General features: G+C 31.4%; 1 protein-coding gene and 1 long non-coding RNA gene across 7 annotated transcripts in view; one reads left to right on the top strand and one right to left on the bottom strand.

Annotated features, from left to right (window-relative positions):
* The first annotated feature begins 778 nt into the window (after positions 1-778).
* On the top strand, positions 779-4,903 carry LOC143257596 (uncharacterized). 3 transcript variants are annotated; one of them, XR_013031961.1, is made up of 3 exons: positions 779-1,003; positions 1,716-1,877; positions 4,120-4,903. It is a non-coding gene; the product is annotated as an uncharacterized LOC143257596 (long non-coding RNA). The 3 variants fall into 3 exon arrangements; XR_013031960.1 differs by having other exon boundaries at positions 780-1,194; XR_013031959.1 differs by having other exon boundaries at positions 781-1,166.
* The window catches only part of LOC143257595 (rhotekin-2-like), a 34,679-nt gene continuing 13,704 nt past the window's right edge, over positions 4,536-25,510 (bottom strand). For 2 of the 4 annotated variants that reach the window (XM_076516543.1, XM_076516546.1), the window contains exons 4-11: positions 20,153-20,321; positions 18,491-18,644; positions 9,047-9,072; positions 8,562-8,760; positions 7,993-8,118; positions 7,313-7,475; positions 5,787-5,897; positions 4,536-5,057 (exon numbers count right to left, since the gene is read on the bottom strand). In XM_076516543.1, the coding sequence (XP_076372658.1) occupies positions 5,020-5,057; positions 5,787-5,897; positions 7,313-7,475; positions 7,993-8,118; positions 8,562-8,760; positions 9,047-9,072; positions 18,491-18,644; positions 20,153-20,321 (986 nt within the window). In that variant the 3' untranslated portion in view covers positions 4,536-5,019. Of the gene's footprint in view, positions 5,058-5,786; positions 5,898-7,312; positions 7,476-7,992; positions 8,119-8,561; positions 8,761-9,046; positions 9,073-18,490; positions 18,645-20,152; positions 20,322-21,303; positions 22,945-25,510 lie in introns of those variants that run through there. The other 2 variants (XM_076516545.1, XM_076516544.1) reach the window with 2 other exon arrangements.

Below are 25,510 nucleotides of genomic sequence, written 5' to 3'. Positions count from 1 at the left end.
GCAAACCTGCATAAAACTGATACGAAAAAGAACCTCAGAAACATATTTACAAGAATATGGCTACATGTATACATTGTTCCATGTTCTTAAGGTCTATAGCGTCTCCAACATGTGTTGGAAGTCGACTTGGAGTGAGCAACGTCACAAGTTTGTCCAGCTCAAACCTTCTATTGGACTTTTTCCGTATTGTTTGGGTAAAAATCAGGAGGAAGTTGTCCTGGCTTCGCTACATAAGTTTTTAACTGACCGTTTTCTTTTATCTGGTACTAATACATTAATCTGTAGCCTTTATATTTCTCAAGTCACAATATATATAGTTTACTGTCGTTGCATTGGCACCTTTTTACGGACCATAAGCATATGTAATTGTTTTTTACGTGCTTTTTAAACATTTTTTACTCTTACATTGATTCATTTTTACATGGTATAACGATTATATTTTTACGTTTTTTTTTCGTTTTCCAGGTTGTTTGGCGCAGGTATTTTAGTTTTTTCGCCAATAAATGCCAAACAACCAACCTAGCATTGGATTGGGTTTGTCTTGTTAAGCTAATTTCATAGTGTTCACATTTTCCCCATTAAATGCTAAAAAAAATCCCTTTTCTTATTTTCATCTTTCGAAGTTCTTCTCAAATAAGTGGTTGAGTCTAACAACGCAAAATACATATTTTTTTATGTTCACTGGCCTTAACATGCTATTCTGGTTTAGATAAAATATATTTAAATTATTTAATTAACTTGGCCCATTCACTGCAGATGGTGCCTGGTTTCTCTTATTTTATTTGGTCATGTGATCCTAAAGGATCAAGTGCACCTGGGATCTCTACCTCCTTCCTTGACTGTTGTTTATTAAGCCCGTAGAATTTCCGAAGTAACATCAGTTACCCGCTATTGTTCAAACCAAAAATTCTGTTTTAATATAATACAGCTACTTCGTGCATGCTACAATTGTTTGTTGGTTAACGCATACAGGAGTAAATTTTTTATGGCCATGTCGAAAGGCGTAAAAAACATATTCCCCTTTATTTCATTCGTTATGAGTATACGGTCTTGTTCTTGTAAACAGTTCTATAAATACCGATTAAGTATACAGTATTGATCTTATTTTTACCTAAGTATCTTTTTAAAATAAAACTAACACTGTAAAGATACCGGTTTGCCCAGTAGTAAGTGACGATATTGCTTGATTTAGTGGTGAATATATTTAGGTCTATCTTTATCATGTATGATAAAGTTTTTAATTGTTCATAGTAAAGCATTTTTGTTCACATTTTTCCTGAAGTAGTCGGCTATTTTATTTAGTAGTTCGTCTAAGAACATAGGAGTGTTAGCATAATTGCGTATCTGTAAGAGTTACTTGAGTAATTAGTGAACTTTGAATTGTTTCTGGTTTTTAATTTTATATTTAATTTAACCAGCAGGCATACTCTACAAATTGACGTATGCATGTTTTAGATATTTTAAGTTGTTGCCAGTCGTACTTCGTGCATAACTTGCTCTTTTCCACATATTTTTTTCTAATTTTATTTACATGTTTGTTCCAATTTAGTTTTGAATGGTAAGTTTAGGCCTAGTAATTTAGCTGTTGTGACTACTTGGAGAAGGGTTTCATTTAAAAACTGTTTACATAACTAATTTCATGAATAATGTAATTTGTATTTTTGGACATTTATTCTGACTCTCCATCTCTTATAGTAATTTTCTATTTGGTTTAGTCACTGCAGTGGTTGGAGTTTAAGAACTCTTTCATATAGCCACATCACCAGCAAACTAGCAACAAGACCGGAGATTTGGGTCTAACGGAGGCATTTTATATACACACGATGAAAAGTATTGCATTATCTGCACCTCCTTCAGGGACACCTGCCTTCGGGAAGGTAACCGATATATGAATTCTAGTTTTCCTGATCTCTAGATAGTTAGACAGCCAGCGAATAATAATCACAGTTGTTTCATTTTGTACATTTGAAATTTAAAATTATTTTGCCATACACTGTTACCTGCTTTCTCAACACAATTCCGTTGCGATTAAAAGTGTATATTGTGGTTTCTGTCAGTTTTACCATGTGATATGTAGATTGTGTTTTATTCCGAAGTCAGTTTTGTATTTCCGGTAATTGTTATGCCAGTTCGAGATAGGTCAATTATCTGGAACTGATTATCTTTCTAGAAGTTTCCCAGTACAGCAAGTTAGGCTGGTTGGTCTGTAGTTTTTATGTCAGCGTACTGGCTTTACCTCTTTCAGAAACGTTAAAACACCCCCTTGTTTCCAAGCCGCTCGTATGCTGCCTGATTTGAGGAATGAATTGGGTATTCCTGCTACTGGTATGAAATAAGTGTGTATTGTATTTTGTCTTGTTATAAACTCTAGTTTTTGTCTATTTAAGGGTGTCTTGTATTATTTTTCTTACTGTTATTGCTTCATTCAATAGTCGTCTTGTCGTATCTTGAGCGTTAATACTTTCACGGTTGGGCCTCTCTGTAGTCGACTGGGAATTACTATTGTAGAATGACGTTCATTGTTGGATGAGTTGTTGACTATGATGTTATAGTGTAGGATATATGGTGTATTTTTACTGTTTTCAGTGAATCGTTTTGGGGTCTCTATACATATGTGTTAAGTCTTGAACGCTACTCAACAAATTTGTCTACTTAAGTCTTTTTATTTCGTTTATTACAACGTTTCTAAGCGTATTTACTTTGTTTTTAATTTTTCGGCTTTGCGTTTTCGTCTGTATTTTACGATTTTTCTGCCCTCTTTTGCAGTGAGTAGGTCATCGTGTGATTTCCACGTACAGTTGTGGAGTTTTTTTAGAATACTCATGTTTGCAGAATTTACAAGACGTGTGATTGTACTTGAGTTATCAATTACGAATATTTTATTTTGGCACCAGGCCTGGGCGGGGAATATTTGAAGGGGAGAGGGGCTCTAATTTGTGAAATCAAAAGTCAATATATATTGTGGTATGCACAATGAACATGCTAATGCAATGGGGTTGTGAAGGCATGCAACTATTTGATTAAACAATATTAACGCTTCATCAGAAGAAATGTAGATTATGTCGAAAACATTAAATGCTATAAGGAACTACGATGTAACGATATACGCATAATTTTTTTCACATCACAAAAATATGCTTATGTACTCTGGATGACTTTTGCTTTCTATTTCCTGGTATTTTGACCAGTTAGGTTTTAGGTAGTCGGTCATGTGACACTTGTACTTTTGTTCATGTGCACCTCTGTCTCCCTTTCTGACTGTGGAATGAAACTCGCGTTATATGTGATTGTTACAAATATGGATTCGTGATTTAAAAATTCCAGTGTCCATCAGCATTTTGTGATATGATGCCATACAGTAAATCTATTATTTCCTCATGATGTCAGAGAGGGCTGCCGTAGTTGGATAAAATCCAAAATGTCTTAAAGATTTAACAGATAGGAATGGCATTGATAGGTTGACGTAGTGAGCAGAACAAACATTTAGAGGCCAGATACATATACCAACCTCAGTGAATGGGTTAATAAACCCAGAACATCCACTTCCAACTGACTGTTTTACATGACATTCATAATACACGTACAGTACAAAAACAAAACAAATGCAGTGTTTCAAACAGCTTCACAATAAATTACAGAATGTAACAGTAACAATGCAGTTAATTGTAGTACACTTAACAATAGTTCTATAAATAAGAGTTTAAAACATTGCACATCCTTTGGTGACAAGGCAGGTATAACATACCATAGGTTTAAAAACACTTTCTTCAAATGTTAAAATTGCCACTAACTGTAATGATAGATTACTTCTAATTTCACAGTTTAAAATTAAGATTACCCAAGGCAGAGTTTAAAAGGCATAGCTGAAAATATTTTAAAGTTTTGAATAACTGAAACTCATTTGAAATTGATTTCATCATTTACAGTCCTAAATATTAACATCATAATACCAAAAAATAATCTCAATAGATTCTACACTCTATTATTATTTTGAGCAATTCAAGTCTTTAAAAGAGTTTTTAATAGTTCTACATGAAACATTCCGCATTATATTTTGTTTATGCTTAAAATGCATATTTTCCAGAAAATTTAAAATAATGTCATAAATATTCTTTGCAGGAGTTGAGCTGCTATTCTAGTCTTTAAGGATTATTGCTGACTCCTAATCATTGGATATATAACAACTGGTGAGGTGGGACAGAGGCTGGTAACTGACAATGTGTCAAGTGTCACTGGTGAGATATGACAGAGGCTGGTAGCTAACAGTGTGTCAAGGTATGACAAAGGCTTGAACCTCATTATTGTTTAAATTATTACTGATGGGACACAACAGGACCAGGTGACTGTTTAGATTGTTACTGGTGTGATACAAGAGAACTTTGTGGCTGTTTAAAATAATATAGATGAATTTACATCTAATAAAGAGGAATAACGTTTTTCTTTTTTTTATCCAAGTAGCTTCCTTTGAGCATAATTTAACATTGTTTCTAACACTAATGATCATTTGAGGTGATAATATAATCTTTTACTTTTGATAAAATATGAAAATACTTTATTATTTGGATTGTATTTAGTATAAAATAATTCCAATCAAAATTACTCTGCATATTTCAGACTTCAGTATTACAAAAACTTAAGTAAACTTAAACCTTTAACTTAAAATAGATATTATTAAACAAACCAGCATTATCTTAACAGTTTTAAAGTTTTATAACTATGGAAATATGTATAAAAAACATTTTGTTTAAGTGGTTCAAAGTCCTGTAAACTTGAATATATTGGAGAACAGATAATATAATGATTATGTAATTAGTCAATAATATGCCAAATCCATTTAATAATAACCTCTTCATATCTCTGTCTGTATATAAATTAAAAATAAAGAAATTTCTTTGATTCAGGAGTAAGTATATTTTGAGTGTTGTGAAGAAAATGAAGTACAAAGTGTCTGTTACTGCTAGCACAATTGGTAGTGACCATACACTCAAACTCTGATAAAATTATGGTGGTGAAGTTTCTTCAACAGACATCACTCTTGTTTGATGGATCATCTGACTCTAATTTGAAAGAGATGTGAACTTAATTAATTAAGTGGCATTTATTAATAGAAGAGTATACTGAATACCACCAAAGTAATTTCAGAGATAATGTAACACAAAGATTTTACAAGTTGAAAAAGTACCACAGATTAGCAGTTCTTGAAGAGATCTTTACCTAAGCTAACATAATAATTTTTATTGGATTCTAAAATTTTAATGAAACCTTCTTAAGAAAAGTACAATAACAGCAACTTTTACACTTACTTTCTGGTTTTAATAGATTCTTTTGACTTATAGTAGTGGGTTATTATTGAATCACAGTTACATTCAATAAAGCAATTTGAATTTCAGAAAGGTTTACAGGTTCATGATCATGAGGACAAAGATTTGTTGGTTGTGTCAAATTAGCTTTTTAGTAAAATGAGATTGACAAAATATTAACTTAGATATAGGTGGGTTCCTGGATAGCTTTGGCTTTGATTAATTTAACTGTAGCATTCTTCTGTTGATGTGACACTGTAATAATTAATATCAGAATTTCTATTAATTTAGTTTTTAATTAATTACTTAATTTATCACCAAACATTACTTCCTTATTTAAATATCATGAATTTTTAATGTGTGTAAGGTAAGTACCATGTGTTTATAAAATGTTATTTCTTCGGTTTAGTTCATTTCAAGGCATTGAATGACTGGTCTAACAAATTATTAAATGTACATACATGATTAGTAGTCAAACTATCTTACCTGAAATAGGAGTCTGTTCATACAGTGACCCTTGTCTGAAAAACCCTGGAATTTTGCTTGATCCTGGAGAAGGAATTTCCATTGGATATTCTGCTTTTACACCCCATGTTTCTAGAAAATAAAGAACACATCTAAAGATATTGAGAAATTTTCGTAACATTTAAAGAACAAACAAGATGAATGACTTGACAAATCAAACTGAAAAAAATCCAACAGCCTGAAACAGACATTGCTTCATCATTGGTGGTAATGTTTTGTTAATCTTTGGTAGAGAACTATACAAAGATTAAAGCATCACTAATGTAGATAAATTCATGCTCCTAATACTGAACAAACAGCATTTAGGAATAAGGTTTTTAATAAGAAGCATTCTGCTTTATTAAAAACAGATAAAATAGAAGATTAGGAAAAAATAAAACAATTTGATTTTTAAAAATTGTACATTAAAAAAGTAATATTATTAAATAGAAAGAAAGAAAAAAATTGTACATTGTTAAAACATAACAAACACAAAGCAAGAATCAGTGATGGATAAATTCTGAAAATATTAACTTGAGTAAAAGCACTGTTAGTACAGAACATATTCACTCAAGTAAAAAGTACCAGATCTACACATTACCTAAATAGCAATAAAGTGAAAAGTATCAACCAAAAATAATGATAGCATTATTGAAAATAGCCTACATTCAAGTGAAATTCACACAGAAAAGGTATTAACAAATGTAATGTAAACAAACTTGTTTTATTAAAACAATCAGTATTACTGTCTGTGGTGCAGCTCTTCACACACTCCACTTATTACTCAGTTTCAACATTAGCTTATTTTCAAAGTTTCTACTACAGAGGTTAGCTGATATTGGTGTGAACAAGAGCCCTGCAAAACTAAACAAATGCTCGCATATTACAACTTCACTGAATTTCCCACTGTTTTCAATTTTATAGAGTAAACATGCTCTGATTTACATAAATAAAAACTATCACCATGACAAATGAGTTGATTTTCTCCAATTGTTTTCAAATGTAACGACAATCTTGTGAAAGATATGTAGTAGAGTAAAAACAGGTAATTTATTCTTGATTTTATTGAAGTAACGGTAAAATATTCTTTAACATACTGAAGTAACAGTGAAATATTCTTTAACGTACTGAAGTAACAGAGAAATATTCTTTAACATACTGAAGTAACAGCGAAATATTCTTTAACGTACTGAAGTAACAGCGAAATATTCTTTAACGTACTGAAGTAACAGCGAAGTATTCTTTAACGTACTTAAGTAACAGCGAAGTATTCTTTAACGTACTTAAGTAACAGCGAAGTATTTTTTAACGTACTTAACTAACAGCGAAGTATTCTTTAACGTACTTAAGTAACAATAAAATATTCTTTGAAGTACTTAAGTAACAGTAAATCCTACAATTCTGGGAAGGACAAGAATTCATGCTTTATTACAGGAGCGAAAAAGATGTTCAGACTTATTTAATGTACACAGTACATGTGAGAATGGAAGACTATTTTCAATATTAACCATGGTTTCTTGCATGCTGTCTAATAGCTTCTATCCATTGAATACAATCTTGTTGAGTTTCAGCTGCTACTATATACTCTTGCGTCTTCCCATGAACCACATTCACAAGTATAAAGCTATAAGGGTAGGTGCAGGATGACACTCCAGTTAGTAACATGGTGTCCTGCAATTTAAATGCCATAATAAATATGCAGTAAATTATCTTTCATGATAATTCTTTTGTTTTTTTGTATTGTTAGAAAATACTAAAACAGCAAAAAACTTCATTACTCAATCATGTTTTGTTACTTAATGCAAAGCATAATTCATAACATATTTACAGAATGGGTAAAATGAAGCTTTGTTTTGTAATTTAAAACAAGATCTTCAACTAATGTTAGGAACATTCAGTGTTTGAAGTTACTTTGTTGTTTGCTCAAGACCAGTATCAATTCACTGTTTTAATGACTCAAAAATCAATCATTTGTAAAATCTTCACAGTATGATAACCACTACTAAGGAAAATTTGAGGTACAAGCATTTTATTGTGAGTTATTCCAATAAAATTTCTTAACAAAAAAGTTTTACAAGTAATTCACTTAAACTCTGAAATTAATATTAATTCACATCAGCTAAATAAGCTTGCTTGTATGAAACTACTTTTATAATATCAGCAACTATGAGAGTTTTCTTATACATACCTTATTAACTGGAATACATAAAATAGGTGAAGTACAATGAGAATCTCCAGGTTTTAGCCAGAAGGATAATTTCAATCTTTTTAATGTACACCAGAGTCTTCTATAGCCATTGATGCTGTCAGCTTGCTGTAAGATACAAATAAGATGTCAGAAGAATGTAGAAATAATTCAGAAACTGTCATTAATATGAGACTGGCAGGGTTACAACAAGAGTTAGTTGAAACACTGTACGTTTTTATAATATATATCAACACTAAAATTTAACCTCCTCAGGCATCATCCAAAGAGCTACTCGAAATGCTATATAGATCTATTAAACTCATCACACTGACAGTCTTACATTATATTAGATGTGCCATTAGGCAGTAAGCAAGATAAAGTGCCACAATAGAACAATATATGTTGTAAATATTTCACTTTTAATAATTCAACAGATATAGCAGTTTAATCATCATAAACCATGAGATAACTTTATGCAAATTACATTTTTTTCACAAATCTATTCACTTTAAGTTTAATAAATACTGAAACCAATATAACTTCAAGTCTTAAAGTTTGTATGAACTTACATAAAGAAAACCAGAAAATGTTTCATCTGTGATAAAGGTGGGTTGCACCGCCAATCGACAACACAATTGTCCAAAAAAAGGTAACTGATGCTGAGGGTTATCCACAGTTTCTAACATTAAGTCATGAGTCTTTATTACATCACTGCTGTCACTAAGCCTCAATGTAACATGAGCTACAAGTTCAAACTGTGGAGCACTACTAGGATAGAACAACATTGGTAAAATCTTCCCATCTCTTCTCCAAAATAAGTAGTTTGGAGTTGAAAAAAAAGATTCACATCTACAGAATTCTTCAGAATTATTGAATATCCAGTTACATAACACAAACTCAGTATATTGCCTGCATTTTCAAAAAAATACTATGAAAATCAGAATAAACACCAAAAGATTAAATATTCAAATTAATAGTGATGTTTCTTTATAAAAAATATGAATAACAATAGCATGATGTATGTCACTATTACAAACATGAAAAGAGAACTTACATATCAACAATGTTCATTTCTTCCTTCTGAAACAGAAAAGATAAATCAACAAATTACAATGGCATTTAATAACTTTGAGAGAAAATAACGCAATTTGCATAGAATTAGTTTTTCATAAAATACTATGATGTTAAATTCACCAATTATCAGTGTTTCTTTTTTATGTATACTTGTAGCAATGTTAAGATTTCCCTATTGGAACTTACCAATTTTCAGTGTTTCTGTTTTATGTATATTTGTAGCAATCTTAAGATTTCCCTATTTGAAATTACTAAATACCAGTGCATTTTTTTCATGAATACTAGCAGTAATGTTAAGAAGATTCTCATGTTGGAACTTACCAATTATCAGTGTTTCTATATTATGTACACTTGTAGCAATATTATGTCCACTTCCCTATGGGAACTCACCAATTATCAGTGCTCCTATTTCATGTATACTTGTAGCAATGTTAAGATGACTTCCCTATTGCAGCTTAGCAATTTTCAGTGTTTCTGTTTTAAGTATACTTGTAGGAATGTTGAAAAGACTCTGCTGTTGGAACTTACCAGTTATCAGGGTTTCTGCTTTATGTATCCTTTCACCAGTGTTAAGATTTCCCTATTGGAACATACCAGTTATCAGTGTTTCTCTTTCATGTATACTTGTAGCAATGTTAAGAACATTCCCCTAATGAAACTTACCAATTATCAGTTTCTCTTTTTCTTGTATACTTATAGAAATGTCAAGAAAATTTTCATATTGGAACTTACCAATTATCAGTGTTTCTGTTTTAAGTATATTTGTAGCAATGTTTAGAAGATTCCATTATTGGAACTTAACAGTTATCAGTGTTTCTGTTTTATGTATACTTCTAGCAATGCTAAAATGATTCCACTATTGCAACTTATTAATTGTCACTGTTTCTCTTTTAGATGTATACTTTTAGTAATATTAAGATCATTTCTGTATTGAAACTTACCAATTTTCTGTATTTCTGTTTTATGTATACTTGTAGCAATGTTAAGAAGATTCCCATATTGGATTTTACCAGTTATCAGTGTTTCTATTTTATGTATACTTGTAGCAATGTTAAGATGATTTCCATATTAGAACATTCCATTTATCAGTTTTTCTGTTTGATGTATACTTATAGAAATGTAAAGAAGATTCCCCTATAGGAACTTACCAGTTATCAGTGTTTCAGTCTTATCTATACTTGTACCAATGTTAAGTATATTCCCCGATTGGAACTTCCCAATTATCAGTGTTTCTGTTTCATGTATACTTATAGCAATGTTAAGAAGATTTCCCTATTGGAACTTGCCAATTATCAGTGTTTCAAACTTACCTGTTAACAGTGTTTCTGTTTCTTGTATACTTGTAGCAATGTTAAGATGACTTCCCTTTTAGCTCTTTCCAGTTATCGGGGTATCTGGTTCATGTATATTTGTAGCAATGTTAAGGAGATTCCCCTCTTGGAACTTACCAGTTATCAATGTCAAGAACATTCCCCTATTGGAACTTACCAATTATTAGAGTTTCTACTTCATGTATACTTGTAGAAATGTTAAGAAGATTTCCCTATTAGACCTTACAAATTATCAGTGTTTCTGTTTCATGTATACTTCTAGCAATGCTAAAATGATTCCCCTTTTGCAACTTATTAATTATCACTGTTCCTGATTTTGATGTATACTTGTAGATGTTAAGATCATTTCCCTATTAGAACTTTTCATTTCTCAGTTTTTCTGTTTCATGTATACTTGTAGAAATGTTAAGATTCCCCTATTGGAACTTACCAGTTATCAGTGTTTCAGTCTTATCTATACTTGTTCCAATGTCAAGAACATTCCCATATTGGAACTTCCCAATTATCAATGTTTCTATTTAATGTATATTTGAAGCAATGTTAAGAAGATTTTCCTATTGGAATTTACAAATTATCTGTGTTTGTGTTTCACCTATACCTGTAGCAATTTCAAAAACATTCCCCTATTTGAACTTACCAGTTACTTGTGTTTCTGTTTTATGTATATGTGTAGCAATGTTAAGATGATTTCCCTTTTAGAACTTTCCATTTATCAGTTTTTCTGTTTCATGTATACTTGTAGAAATGTCAAGCAGATTCCCCTATTGGAACTTCCCAATTATTAGTGTTTTGGTTTTATGTATAGTTGTAGCAATGCTAAGAAGATTTTCCTATTGGAACTTGCCAACTGTCAGTGTTTCAGATTTATGTATACTTTACCAAAGTTAAGATTATTTCCCAATTGGAACTTACCAATTATGAGTATTTCTGTTTTATGTATACTTGTAGGAATATTAAGAACATTCCTCTATTTGAACTTACCTGTTAACAGTGTTTCTGTTTCTTGTATACATGTAGTAGCATTAAGATGATTTCCTAATTAGCACTTTCCAGTTAGCAAGGTTTCTGTTTCATGTATACTTGTAGCAAGGAGATTTCCCTATTAGAACTTACCAATTACACTGGGGAACACTTTTTCAATAACTTTGAGTTACATTGGATATTTTAACTGATTCTGAAGGAGTTTTAGGCGCTGATTTCAAATCTGAAATTAGTTTTTCTCTACAAGCTCTAGTTTGTATGCAATTTGAGGTTAATGAAATTGTACAAATGTGAACTTGCGTAAACCATGTATAAGCATTTTCACGTCCATTTTTTGAACAGCCACCTTGATAAGTTCCCTGACAACCTGGGGGGCTGTGAGTGACAAACAAGGAGAACAATTCCACCAAGACCTAAAGGTCATGGAAGAACGCTACCAAGGGCGCTGGGACAAAAGTATTATGGCTGACTACTGCTGGAGCATTAAACGAGATTGTCCAGATGAAGTGTACAAACGCAAAAGTTACAAACGCAAATTTCTACCTGAATAAAATACACAAACAAATTGATAAGCTATTCCTATAATTTCCTATAATAACGAAACATTAAAAAATAAATAAAAATGTCAAATTGCATAAAATCTGTAGCTTGCAGACAAAAAACCGACTTCAGATTTGAAATCAACACACTCAAATTGACTATAGAAAGGTCTTTTTTTAAATGCAACAAAATGAGTGTTCCCCAGTGTTATCAGTGTTTCCATTTATGTATACTTGTAGTAATGTCAAGTACATTCCCCTATTGGAACTTACCAATTATCAGAGTTTCTGCTTCATGTATACTTTTAGTAATGTTAAGATGATTTTCCTATTGGAACTTACCAATCATTAGTGTTTCTTTTTCATGTATACTTGTAGCAATGATAAGAAGATTCCCATATTGGGAGTTACTAGTTATAAGTGTTTCTGTTTTATGAATATTTGTAGCAATCTTAAGATTTACCTATTTGAACTTACCAGTGTTATATCTGTTTCTGTGTTTATGTACTTCTAGCAATGCTAAAATGATTCCCCTATTGCAACTTATTAATTGTCACTGTTTCTGTTTTTATGTGTACTTGTAGTAATGTTAAGATTATTTCTGTATTAGAAGTTACAAATTATCTGCATTTCTGTTTTATGTATACTTCTAGCAATGTTAAGGTGATTCCCCTATTAGAACTTTCCAGTTATCAGGGATTCTGTTTCATGTACACTGGTAGCAATGTTAAGAAGATTCCTCTGTTGGAACTTATGAATTACTGTTTCAGTTTTCTGTTTACTTTTAGCAATGTTAAGAAGATTACCCTGCTGGCACTCACCAATTACAAGTGCTTTGGTTTTATGTTATCATGTAGCAATGCTAAAATTATTTCCCTGTTAGATATTTCCAATTACCAGGGTTTCCGTTTGATGTATACTTGTAGCAATGGTAAGAAGATTCCCCTGTTGGAAATGACCAAGTTATCAGTGTTTCTCCTTTATGTATTCTTGTAGCAATGTTAAGAAAATTTCACTATTGGAACTTGCAAAATATCAGTGTTCCTGTTTCATGTATACATCTTGCAATGTTAAGATTATTTCCCTATTGGAACTTACCAATTATCAGTATTTGGGTTTTATCTATACTTGCAGGAATGTTAAGAACATTCCCCTATTCAAGCTTACCTGTTATCAGTGTTTCTGTTTCTTGTATACTTGTAGCTATGTTAAGATGGTTTCCTAATTAGCACTTTCCAGTTTGCATGGTTTCTGTTTCATGTATACTTGTAGCAATGTGAAGGATATTTCCCTATTAGAACTTACCAATTATCAGTGTTTCTATTTTATGTATACTTGTAAATATATTCAGAAGATTTTCATATTGGAATTTACAGATTATCAGTGTTTCTGTTTATTATACTCGTAGTAATGTTAAGAAGAATCTCCTATTGAAAGTTACCAATTATCAGTGTTTCTGTTTTATGTATACTTGTAGCACTGTGAAGAAGATTCCCTATAGGAACTTAAGAATTATTAGTGTTTCTGTTTTATGTATACTTTCAGCAGTGTTAAGAAGATCCATTTTTGGAACTTACCAGTTATCGATGTTTCTGTTTCATGTATACTTGAAGCAATGTTAAGATTTCCCTATTGGAATTTGACAGTTATCAGTGTTTCTGTTTCATGGATACTTATAGTAATAGAATGTAGATTCTCATATTGTAACTTACCAATTATCAGTGTTCCTGTTTCATGTATACTTGTACCAATGTTAAAATTATTTCCCTATTGGAACTTACCAGTTATAAGTGTTTCTGTTTTATGTATACTTGTAGCAATGCTTTAAAGATTTCCCTCTCAGAACTTGCCAAATACCAGTATTCCTGTTTCATGTATACTTCTAGCAATCTCAAGATGATTTCCATATTAGAACTTACCAATTAGCAGTGTTTCTATTTTATGTATACTTGTAGAAATGTTTTGTTTATTTCCCTATTGGAACTTACCAATTATCAGTGTTTCTGTTTTATGTATACTTGTAAATATGTTAAGAAGATTTTCATATTGGAATTTACTAATTATCAGTTTCTCTTTCATGTATACCTTTAGGAATGTTAAGAATATTCCTGTGTTGGACCTTACCAGTTATCAGTGTTTCTGTTTCATGTATACTTGTAGCAATGTTAACATGACTTCCCTATTGTGGAACTTGCCAATTATCAGTGTTTCTGTTTTATGTATACTTATAACAATGTTAAGAAGATTGACCTGTTGAAAGTGACTGGTTATCAGTGTTTCCTGTTTTTTTGTATACTTATAGCAATATTAAGATGATTTCCCTGTTGGAACTTACCAGTTATCAGTGTTTCTGTCTTCTATGTATGCTTGAAGCAATATTAAGATGATTTCCCTATTGGAACTTAACATTTCTTTTGTTTTGTATCTATAAACAACAGTGGTAAAGAATGTCTTTTTGTTGTAGTAAACTAATCCAGTTAACATTTCTTTTGTTTTGTATTTACAAATAACAGTGGTAAAGAATGTCTTTTTGTTGTTGTTGTAGTGAACTAATCAATTTAACATTTCATTTGTTTTGTATCTATAAACAACAGTTGTAAAGTGTGTGTTGTTTTTGTAAACTAATTCAGTTGACATTTCTTTTGTTTTATATCTACAAACAACAGTGGTAAAGAATGTCTTTTTGTTGTTGGTGGAGTAAACTAATCTTGTTAATATTTCTTTTGTTTTGTATCTATAAGCAATAGTGGTAAATAATGTCTTTTTGTTGTTGTAAACTAATCCAGTTAACAACAAAAAAACATTCTGTTGTTGACGTTGCTGTTAGAAACTAGGAAATAGGAACAAAAATATTAAGTTACAACCATTTCCTGAAAAAAGTAAAAAAGAATCTTTGGTATTATCATTTATACCAGGCTTATCCTGTCAAATAATGAAAATATTAAAAAAAATATTTTTCTGATATACAAACTGATAAACACGTTAGTGAAATTCTTAATACAGTTAAAGATAAAATTATTTAATGGAATTCTTTGGTATATAGATATGAAATATTATGTGAATGTAAAATAACTTACAAGGGATAAACTATTTATAAATTGAGAATTAATGAAAACAAAAAAAATGTTTAAAACAATAATATTAATATTTCACCTTTAGCAGAACACATTAGTAAAACTAAACTCACAAGTCAATGAGAAAAAAAGTTATTTTACCACAGATTTGAAATTTAATTAGTATGAATATACTTGAATCTAGTGACATAATTAAAAATAAAAAAGTTAAATTTAGATTATTAAATAAGGATGATAGACTGGTGGGGAATGTTGTCAGTAGATGGCATCAAATTCTTTAATATGTAAATTGGTCTTCTGGTAATTGTATGAGTACAGGGTTATATTTTTTGAAACATTACACTATTGAGGATGATGCATTGATATACATCAAAACTTGGACAGTGTATGAAACTGTTTTCTAGTCTCATCAGGTTTTTTACTGACCTTTAGTCGTATGTAGTAAATTACTGGTATCTTATTGTACTTTTCGAACTGGAAAAATGTCTTTTTATGGGGAACTGTGTATTATTGTTTTTTAAATAATAGCGAGTTTTTAAACAGTAGTAAAATAATGTCTTTTTGTTGTTGTTTTTGCAAACTGATACAGTTTATATTCCTTTCATTTTCTACACACATGAAACAATTTTATAAAAATTTCCATCTTGGAAACTGACCAAATTAATAGTTGTTGTTGTTTTTTATAAATTGTCTTATATATGTGCACAGTATACCAACTGTGAATACAAAATCATCTGATATTTGACAGTTTGTGACTACAAAAGTAACATCTTTTAAAGTCAGAAGAATGCTGTAAAACAGTTGAAGTCCACAATCTCAGAACATCCACCTCTTATAGTCCAACAAAATAATTTATACTACAACACTAACATCACTTGTAGTTTAACAGAATAATATATACTAACTGCAACTACAAAACTAGCATCATTTGTAATCCAACAGTGTATAAAACAGTGCTAACAGGTGTATAAAATAAAGCATACAGCTATGCAAACCCCACAAACAAACATTAGTAGTAGAATGGGTCATACTGAAGAGCTCAGTGACTTTCAACATGGCACTGTCATAGGATGCCACCTTTCCAACAAGTCAGTTCATCAAATTTCTGCCCTGTTAGAGCTGCCCTGGCCAACTGTAAGTGCTGTTATTGTGAAGCGGAAATTTGTAGGAGCAACAACAACTCAGCCATGAAGCGGTAGGCCACACAAGCTCGCATAATGGGACTGCTTTCAGACTGCTGAGTGCTGAAGCGCGTAGCACATAAAAATCGTCTGTCCACAGTTGCAACACTCACTACCAAGTCCCAAACTGCATCTGGAAGCAATATCAGCACAAGAACTGTTTGTTAGGAGTTTCATAAAATGGGTTTCCATGGCTGAGCAGCTGCACACAAGTCTAAGATCACCATGTGCAATGCCAAGCATCAGCTGGAGTGGTGTAAAGCACACCACCATTGGATTCTGGAAATTCCCATTGAAATCCTTTTCCATTTATATCCACTGATAGAAACCCAAATGGATTCAGTCTTTGATATCCTCAACTTCAACAGGATGTAACACATTTTACATCCAAAGCCACTCTTCCCCCACTCTTTAATACTCTATCACTAGTAAATAACCTGTAACCTTGTATTTCAAAGAAACTTCTGTTATCAAAATCATCTATGTTTAACCATGTTTCAGTTATTCCCATTACATCAAAATACTCCATTCCTACTAATGCTTTAAATAAATGTCTTTGTGGCTGAAGTTCATATACATTATTCCATTGGACTATAAGGTGCATTAGTTTTGTAGTTCAATAATTAGAAGGGGTCTCCACATACTTTTGGCCATGTAGTGTAGTTTTACTAAGGGAAAATTTTGCCTTAGAAATCTTTTAACATCCATATAAATGTAGATTTAGTATATGTATATTTTAAGAAAGTATTTGACAAGATGCTACATAAAAGGCTTATACAAAACACTGTCTCTGTGGGTTTGAGGAATAAGTTAGAAAACTGGATAGAAGAGTGGCTGAACGGAAGAAAGGAGAGAGTTGTTACAAATGGTGTTCAGTCAAACTGGATTAATGTCATAAGTGGTGTTTCTCAGAGTTCAGTTTTAGGACCTTTGCTATTTTTTTTAAATTTACATCAATGACGTTGATGAAGGAATAGTCAAATTACTTAAATTTACTGATAACATTAAGAACATTTGTGTTGTTAGCTGTGAAGAGGATGCTGCTGCTTTACAAATGGATTTAGATTATTTAGTGTTAGGCAGATAAATGGAACATGGATTTTAATTATAATAAATGTAGGATAATGTATGTGGGTTGTCATAATTTGAATTATAAGTATAATTTATATGGGAATAACCTTAACATTGTCATGAAAGAAAGGGATCTCAGCATAAAAGTTGATCAGTCTCTAAAGCCATCCAAGCAGCACTAGCTATTGCTAGTGGTAGGACAAAGAGGAATTTTGGTTGTATCTACAGAAATATTAAGTACAAGTCTAAAGAGATTATAATTTCATTGTGTAGGTCACTGGTTACATCACATTTGGAATACTGTGTCAGTCTTGAACTTCTCACCTTAGAAAGGATATTGAACTGTTGGAAATGGTTCAGAGGAGAGCTACTAGATAGTGCCTAGGGTGGAGGGGCTGTCATAAGAGGAGAAGTTAAGACCTCTCAAATTGTTTTCTTTTGAAAAAAAACGTTGTAAGGGTCTGATTGAAGTGTTTTGGATCGTAAACAGAATTGACAGTATTGATGTATCATTTTTTTCATGCTTAACTGTGAGAATGGTAGGATTAGTAGACACAAGCATATGTTTTGGTAGGGTAGGGGTCATCTTCAGCTAAAACAGTTTTAATTTTATAATGGGTAATTGGCCTTTGGAATAGATTTTTTCAAATATTGTAGAGTGAGTAGATTTAAATGAGTTTAAGAAAAAGCTTGATAAGTATATGAATGATAAGGACTGGCTATAAGTTGTTTTTTTAAAGTTAATTTAGTTCAGAGTGTGGAATAGTTGAGATAGACTAACAGGTCCCATGTTGTACCAAAGAGTTTTGTTATGTTATTTCTACAGTTCAATGTATTTAATGATAGAAAAAATAATTTTCTCTTGAAGACAAATAAAATATGTTTGCAGAGTATAGGTTCAACCTAGTAAAAAAAATATATACCAAGTTAGAAGATTTTAGGTTTAGCTCACTAAAACATAGAAATAAGTGTCTTTAAATGTAAAAAAATTGTATGATTTGTATCTACCTACTTTAAGTGTAAAACTTAATGAATATTCTTGTAGGTTAAATAGCATATGTTAGTATTTACAGTATTAGAGCTCTAACGTTTTTTAAGTTTTTCTTTCCAATGCAAAATACAACTTATATGTTTCCTGAACAAATATTTAAAGAAAGTGCATCAAGAAATCTCATCAGACATGTCTCTTTTTGGATTTAGTGATGAACAGAAATCTTGAATACTATACTGTTTCCTAGGTAACTTACTACAGATACTGCAAGTTTTCTACCAATTGTCCTGCTTAGAGAACTGGAGATTTTTTTCTTGATTTGGCTGGATGTGCTGGCAATACTCATGCCATCAAGAATGATGTGAGAATAAACTTCCAGTTGAAACTCAAAATTGGCAGATACTTCATTACTGAAAATGAGTATCACATGTATTTGAACCTGAAGAAAATTCTTCAAACATTTCTTAAATTACTTTAAGTATGAATTTTTAATCTAGTTTGAAGAAACAGAAGAAACATATCTTTTAAACTGTACACCAACGTTTAAGTTTCCTGCTCTTTTTCTCTAAATAAACTATAAAAGGAACAAGTTATGAGAAGATTGTACTGATATCCTTGATGTTTTGACATTTTAAAGAAAACCCAAAAGAATTACTGCTGTCAAAAAACAAAAGTCAGTTTAGTATTGTGCACAAAAAGGGTAACACTATTTTAACCAGATGAAAATAAGTAAACTATTCATAATATAGTGTGGTTTCCCAAAATAAAAACACTCCATTATACTTTTATTATTATTATCTGGGAATTTGCTATCCTATTATTATAGTGTGCTTTTTAATTATAAAAAAATATTTGAAAGTCGTTATTGGATTCTGCAACATAGCTGATGATGTATTGATCTATTTACAAGAATTGTTGTATAATCCCCAGTCTACCCAACAGTTTGCTCACAACTGTTAACTCTCCACATCCATAAACATTTTATATTCCAAATATGCACTATTTACAAGTAATAAATAAATCAAAAGGAGTGAAAGTGCTATTAAACAGATGAGAAATGTAAATTGAAGTAACTTAAAGGAAGAATTAAATCCAATGGTAAAGTAACTAAACTTACAAACTTTTTGAAACCTCTCCCCATTCTGTAGCACTTGATACTTAACTATACAAACCAGAGGCCAAAGTAAACAAAAGGATCCTACAGACACGTCTCAAATTAATAATATCTTCATCAGCTTTATACCCATCCCTTTAAGAAAAACTCAATTTTCTTATGAAAAAGAAACTGTGAAAAATTCATATTTTGTAACAGCTATGTAACATGATACAAATTCTTTATTTGAACTTTAGTAGTATAAGTGTGTGCATGTACACATGTATATATATTTCACTTAATACAAAATAATCTTATAACTTGAAAGGTATTGTCAATCTCCAGAATAAGGTTTTTGACTAGAGTTTTATTTCTTCTATAGAAGAGTGGTAAAATTTACATTAATACTTTAAAATATTTCATTTATAGGTTTTAAAAATATGACACTGAACTACAGAATGAAGATATTTATTACTGGTTAAAAGTTCTCAATCTTGATATCAGAGGTTTCTATCTAACAGTTATGCTTTAAATATCTTTTAGAACAAACAATAAAATATTATGAATGAACAACAGTAAAGTAGTGTATGTTTGATAATATTTGTTTTGTTTATTAGCAATAGTAAAATTAAATACTAGCTTCTGGACTGAATAATTCTAATGCATCATAATGAATAATACTATTTTTGAATATTTCTGTAGTTGTTTTTTTGGGCTGAAATAGTTGATTTTTGAATTTGTCTATTTGGTTCACTTACAAATATCATATACCTTTTCAAAATATTTTAAAATCCATTATAACCAGTGAAATGAAAAAATACTTACAAAATAATAACATCATCAAAAGTAATGTCTGTCATATTCCTATCAACATTTTTTATCAATGAAGTATCAAAAATTTCTGTACCAATCTTCACAAGGCAGAAAATTGCAAATTTTTTGTTAGTTCCCTTGTTCTTGAAGTGATCCTTCCAAATGAGTGGAATCCTGATATCTGTGCAGATAGGAAAATAATTATGATCTATTTAAATATAGACATAACTTTCACGATTACCCTATGCAAGATATACAGGGTGTCCAGTAACAATAACACCAGTAATAACATCAAGAACCTGTCTTGTCCTTCAAGGCTGTCCTTGTACAACCACTTTACAGAGAGAAAATAAACATTACTGCTGGATTAATCACTCAACACTGAACTGAGAAACAATCCACTCTATCACTCTTCATACTGACATCATGAATTATTTAAGTTTAAGTACATATACCTTACAAGGACAAACAATCCATTCAGTTTTTCTTTTACACTAACATTGTGAATCCTTCATAGTTTAGGTACAGATACCTTACAAAGAGAAACAAGCCACTGGGTCCCTCTTTACACTGACATAATGAATCTTATAGAGTTTAAGTACAGATACCTTTATAAGGAGAAACAATCCACTGATTCCCACTTTACACTAACATCATGAATCCTTCATACTTTAAGTACTCATAAGGAGAAACAATCCACTGATTCCCACTTTACACTAACATCATGAATCCTTCATACTTTAAGTACTCATAAGGAGAAACAATGTCATTGTATCTTCAGCTTGATTATTCCTAGCTTCCGTTTGTGGTTTGAAGACCATCTAAACTGCGATAATCTATGATGGAACGTGACCGTAACGACCTCTGAATAAGTTGAGCAGGAGGCTTAAGTAAATCATCAGTAGGATCATTTAAAGAATGAGAAGTGGACACACCAGCACAAGTCCATTGTCTTCACGGCGGACATCCTCCAAATATTTTGTAGTCAACATTATCGTTTCACCACAGCTGCCTAGGGCAGCTACCATTTTCTCCAGTGACCAGAAAATTTCAGGGAGGTATATGTATCTTTTTATGTAAGAAACATTAAACTGTATTAAGTGACTTCAAAAGGTTCATTAACTTGATTTGATAACCAATGAAATAACTGTGTTTTTCACTACCTCTTTGATTTTTCTTCTTCTGAGTATTAAGTTTGTTCCTCTTTGGGATATAATGTTCATTGTCCTCCTTGCAATGATCAAATGCATCTGATTTGTAGGTATATTGTTCATCAAGATTGTGTTTGGAAGTATCAGTTACTTTATCATCAAAAGATAACGGACGTGCCCTTGAAAATAATAAATCACCTACTTTAAAAGTGTCTGAGCGTTTCTTTGTTCCCAGATTCCACATTTTACTTTCCTAGGACAACGCATAGATAAGTGCCATATTTTATTACGAGTACAGCATCACGCAGATCTACGTTAATTACTTCCGTATTAACATCTTTTTTTATTCCTCCGCCAATGCTCGTGTTTTCTTGTAAACTTTATCACATCAGAAATAGATACAACAAAATGGCGTTTCAAGTATTCTCGTAATGAAACGTGTAGTTGTGATATCATATCTTTCTGTAGTTTCAGGGTTTCGTAATTTATTTCATATTTTTACAGTTTTCCAAATAATGTCTCGAGCGACTTCCCTTTGTTAGTGTTGTACTTCCTGCTAAAGACTACTATTGCGATTTAGTGTTATCTGATACTGCTAGCAAGAAATTAGCCAAAGTTTCTTTAAATTATTCCCAGTGCTCAAAGGCGAATTCTGATCCAAAAGCCTTCCACCATTCTAGTGATCTTTCCCTCAGACAAGAAGACATAGTTTCCACCATTTTTTCCCCGGCATTTTATACCTGTAAGACTTTGAGAACCTAAGGTATTAAAATCAGATCTACCGTTGAACTTCTCAACAGACATTGGTAGTGGATTAATGTAAATCGATAATTTTCTACATGGCTAATGGTAGAAGAATTTTCGACATTTCAGATAGAAGGTAAGATTTGTTTTTAGTCAGTCATCATTTGCGTTAATATATTTCCGTCAATACTGACACAAACTTGTAACATCAACTCCCATAATATTAGTTATTATCTGATACAATACTTAACCAAACGTGGATTACTGCTAAATTAACCACTTAACACAGAAGTGCAGAACAATTCATTCAAAATCCAAAACTCAACTACACTATATCTACTCAAAAGGATATCAACTTAAAGGAAAGAAATCAAATTTGGCGGTAGCCAAACTGGTAGTTACATTTATAGCGTTGATAATAATTTTACGTCAAATATTCATTCATTAGTTAGCCAGCTCGCGTTTTTGTTCAAGTTGGAGCGAAATAGTGCCTTGAAATTTTGTATGAAAAAAAAACGAGTCTATTTTCACTGAAAATATAGTTTGGATTACCACAGTCCGAGATATAGAAGGTGTAATATAGCAAAACTATGACTTCTGTTAATAACACAGTGTGTTTTGCAGCAGGTTGTTTTGACCGCACGACACATTACCGTGTGTTTTGTTGAAACGGTCCCTATTCGGGCGCCAACTTAAGGGACAAAATTAAACAGCCAAGGTATAGCAACAACGACGACGAGACAGTAGTACTCAATCCAGTTTAAACAACGGGAATTGTTTTTAAGCGAAATGTTACTAAACATTCAAAAGTGTTTAAAAAGTTTAACCAAAATTTAACAATAATAAAATTATGTATGTCCATCATCCAGGTTTTTAGGTATAACCTTCAACAGCCGTCTTCTAGGAGTTGAACACTTCAGACATACAAATCCATCAGTAAACGTACTCCACATGTAAGGATAACTGCAGGCAATAAGAAAAGTTGCAAACCACCAATTATCATAAAAATATACTCAGCTTATATACACCCTCCAATATAGTGTTTGCAAAGTCACCTTGAATATGTTCATCAGAATTAAAAATAAGTTTTAACTTCAACAAGACAGTGGAAAGTTCTTTAATTAGCTTTAAAACTCCTTAAATTTACCACCACAAGTTACACGAAACATGCAACATACAAACAGTTAATTAAAAATTATCACATTACAGTCAAGCACACAAAAGAAATCCCTTAACTGCCACCTTCCACACAATGACATGACAGGCGCCTCGTACATAATGCCTCCATACAACGAATACTTAACTTTGTAAAGAACGTTTTCGTTTGCGAGGCGAAAGGGGATATCAACATCCCTCTACACCTCTATTTAAGAAAGTTTTCTTTTCATCAGGCGTCAAAGTAACGGACTAAATACAAACAGCCGTTACCACCAAGGTCGAACAACAACAAAACGAATTAATTAAACTTTGACAACCGCAGGACTCCAAATTGAAACTAAAACAACTAGAATACAAAGTTTTTCAGATGCTATGCTGCACTGTTCATTAACGCTAGTACCAAGTCCTGGACAAATACATATTTATTAACTGTGTGTTTGGTAACAGATAAAGTTTTATTCCATTACGACCACCACCTAGCTGAACCCTTCTTTTATAACAATGACTATAGTAATCCCCGTAAGATAATCCTTATAGAATCATTTTATTACTACAGTAAAACCTGTCTAAGCTGGAAACTTGCAAAGGGATGAAACCTGTACAAGCTGGAAATATTACAATTTTGCAGCATTATCTTAAAATTTCTCTTATAAAAGGCCCTCTATATGGTGGAACCTGCATAACGCGGACGAAAAACTGTCTTTCACCTACCTCATCTAATCAACAAGTAAGGCGGAAAAATGTTTTTGATTGAATATTAATTTTTTATTTAACTAACAATTTCTTTAAATATTAATAAATTCTTGTTTAATTAATAATTAGTTTAAATATTAATAAATTATCGAACATTTTGGTACAGTAAGTATTGGTTAAATATATTCTGTTCTTTTTTCTGCCGTCATTATTTTTGCAGTTAAATTATATTCATGATTTATAGAAACATATTTGTTTTTAAGTGCAAAAATCTACTCTTTAAATAATTCTCACGAAAAGAGTAAATTCCTATTTTCCCTAATTTTAAAATTTAGGGAAAATTTACCATGGGTAATAGGTAAAAGTTAAAATCCACGCTGTTTCAAAAAGTTAAGGAAGAATCAGTTTCCTATGGAATGGAAAGCGAATAATAAAGCGTGGATGACAAGTGCTATATTCAAGGAGTGTTTGAACAAATTAAACAAAAGAATAGAACAAGAAAATAAGAATATTCTACTTTTCATAGATAATGCAACTTGTCACCCAAAAGTTCATCTTTTAAATGTTCATTTAGTCTTTCTACCTCCATGTACAACATCAGTTCTACAGCCAGAGATAATAGAATTATACAGTGTATATAATTAAAATACAGAAAATTGATGCTTCAGCATATTATTGCAAACATGTACAACTGTAAGAAAGCATTTGAAATGACCATAAAAATTGACGTGTTAGATGCAATTGTATTTTTAAGTCATTCAATCAAATGCGTAATAAAGTGCTTTCGAAACTGAGGATTTATTCTTGATAATGGCGGAGATTGTGGAGAAATTGTTTGTTATGACGATTGTAGTGAAATCCAAACATTGAGAAGATTGATGCAGATAATTCTGTGAACGCGGTAATCCAGTATAATAGAATCGCAAGATGGTAACAGTGTGAGAGATTCAGATGATGAACAAAATGGAAAAGATATGGAGAAAATAGAAATTCCTACTTCATCGCAAGTGTTACGTTATACTAACACTATCAAATTGTATGCAAAAATGAAGGGAGAAAATGAACTTCGTGAAAAAGGCCGTAGAATTGGCGTTCTCTTTTAACCGCATGAGAAAGCCCAATTAAAAAAACGAAACAGTTGAAACTGGACATTTTCTTCACATAAATTTGATTAAGATTTTGTGTACTTATGTATATTTTGAATGTCTATTTTTGTTCTTATTCTAATAAATATAGCATAAACAGTATAATGACTTTATTCACAAACGTCTTACTTCCCTTGAGTCAAGCAAGTATAACGTTCCGCTCAAAAATTATATATAGTTAAGGAATGCATGTTCGCTATGTCTAAGCCAGAAAACCTGCTTAAGTCGGAAATTTTACTCTGTTCCGTACGATTCCGTTTTAGACAGGTTTTACTGTATTACTATCCTTCTTCTAAACCTTCAAAAAAATAATATTCATTCTTAGATAATAAAACCCAAACTGTGTACAGCAATTTAAGTGAGGCCTAGCTTACAAATGATAAGCATATATTCAATTACACAAATACACACAAATTAAAAAACGTTCACAATGAGAATAAAAAAACAAAAAAGATTGACTATGAATGTTTTTTATTTTT

This window comes from Tachypleus tridentatus, chromosome 7 (assembly GCF_004210375.1).
Source record: "Tachypleus tridentatus isolate NWPU-2018 chromosome 7, ASM421037v1, whole genome shotgun sequence".
Taxonomy (NCBI): domain Eukaryota; kingdom Metazoa; phylum Arthropoda; class Merostomata; order Xiphosura; family Limulidae; genus Tachypleus; species Tachypleus tridentatus.
This window is presented reverse-complemented; position numbering and strand designations above follow the sequence as displayed.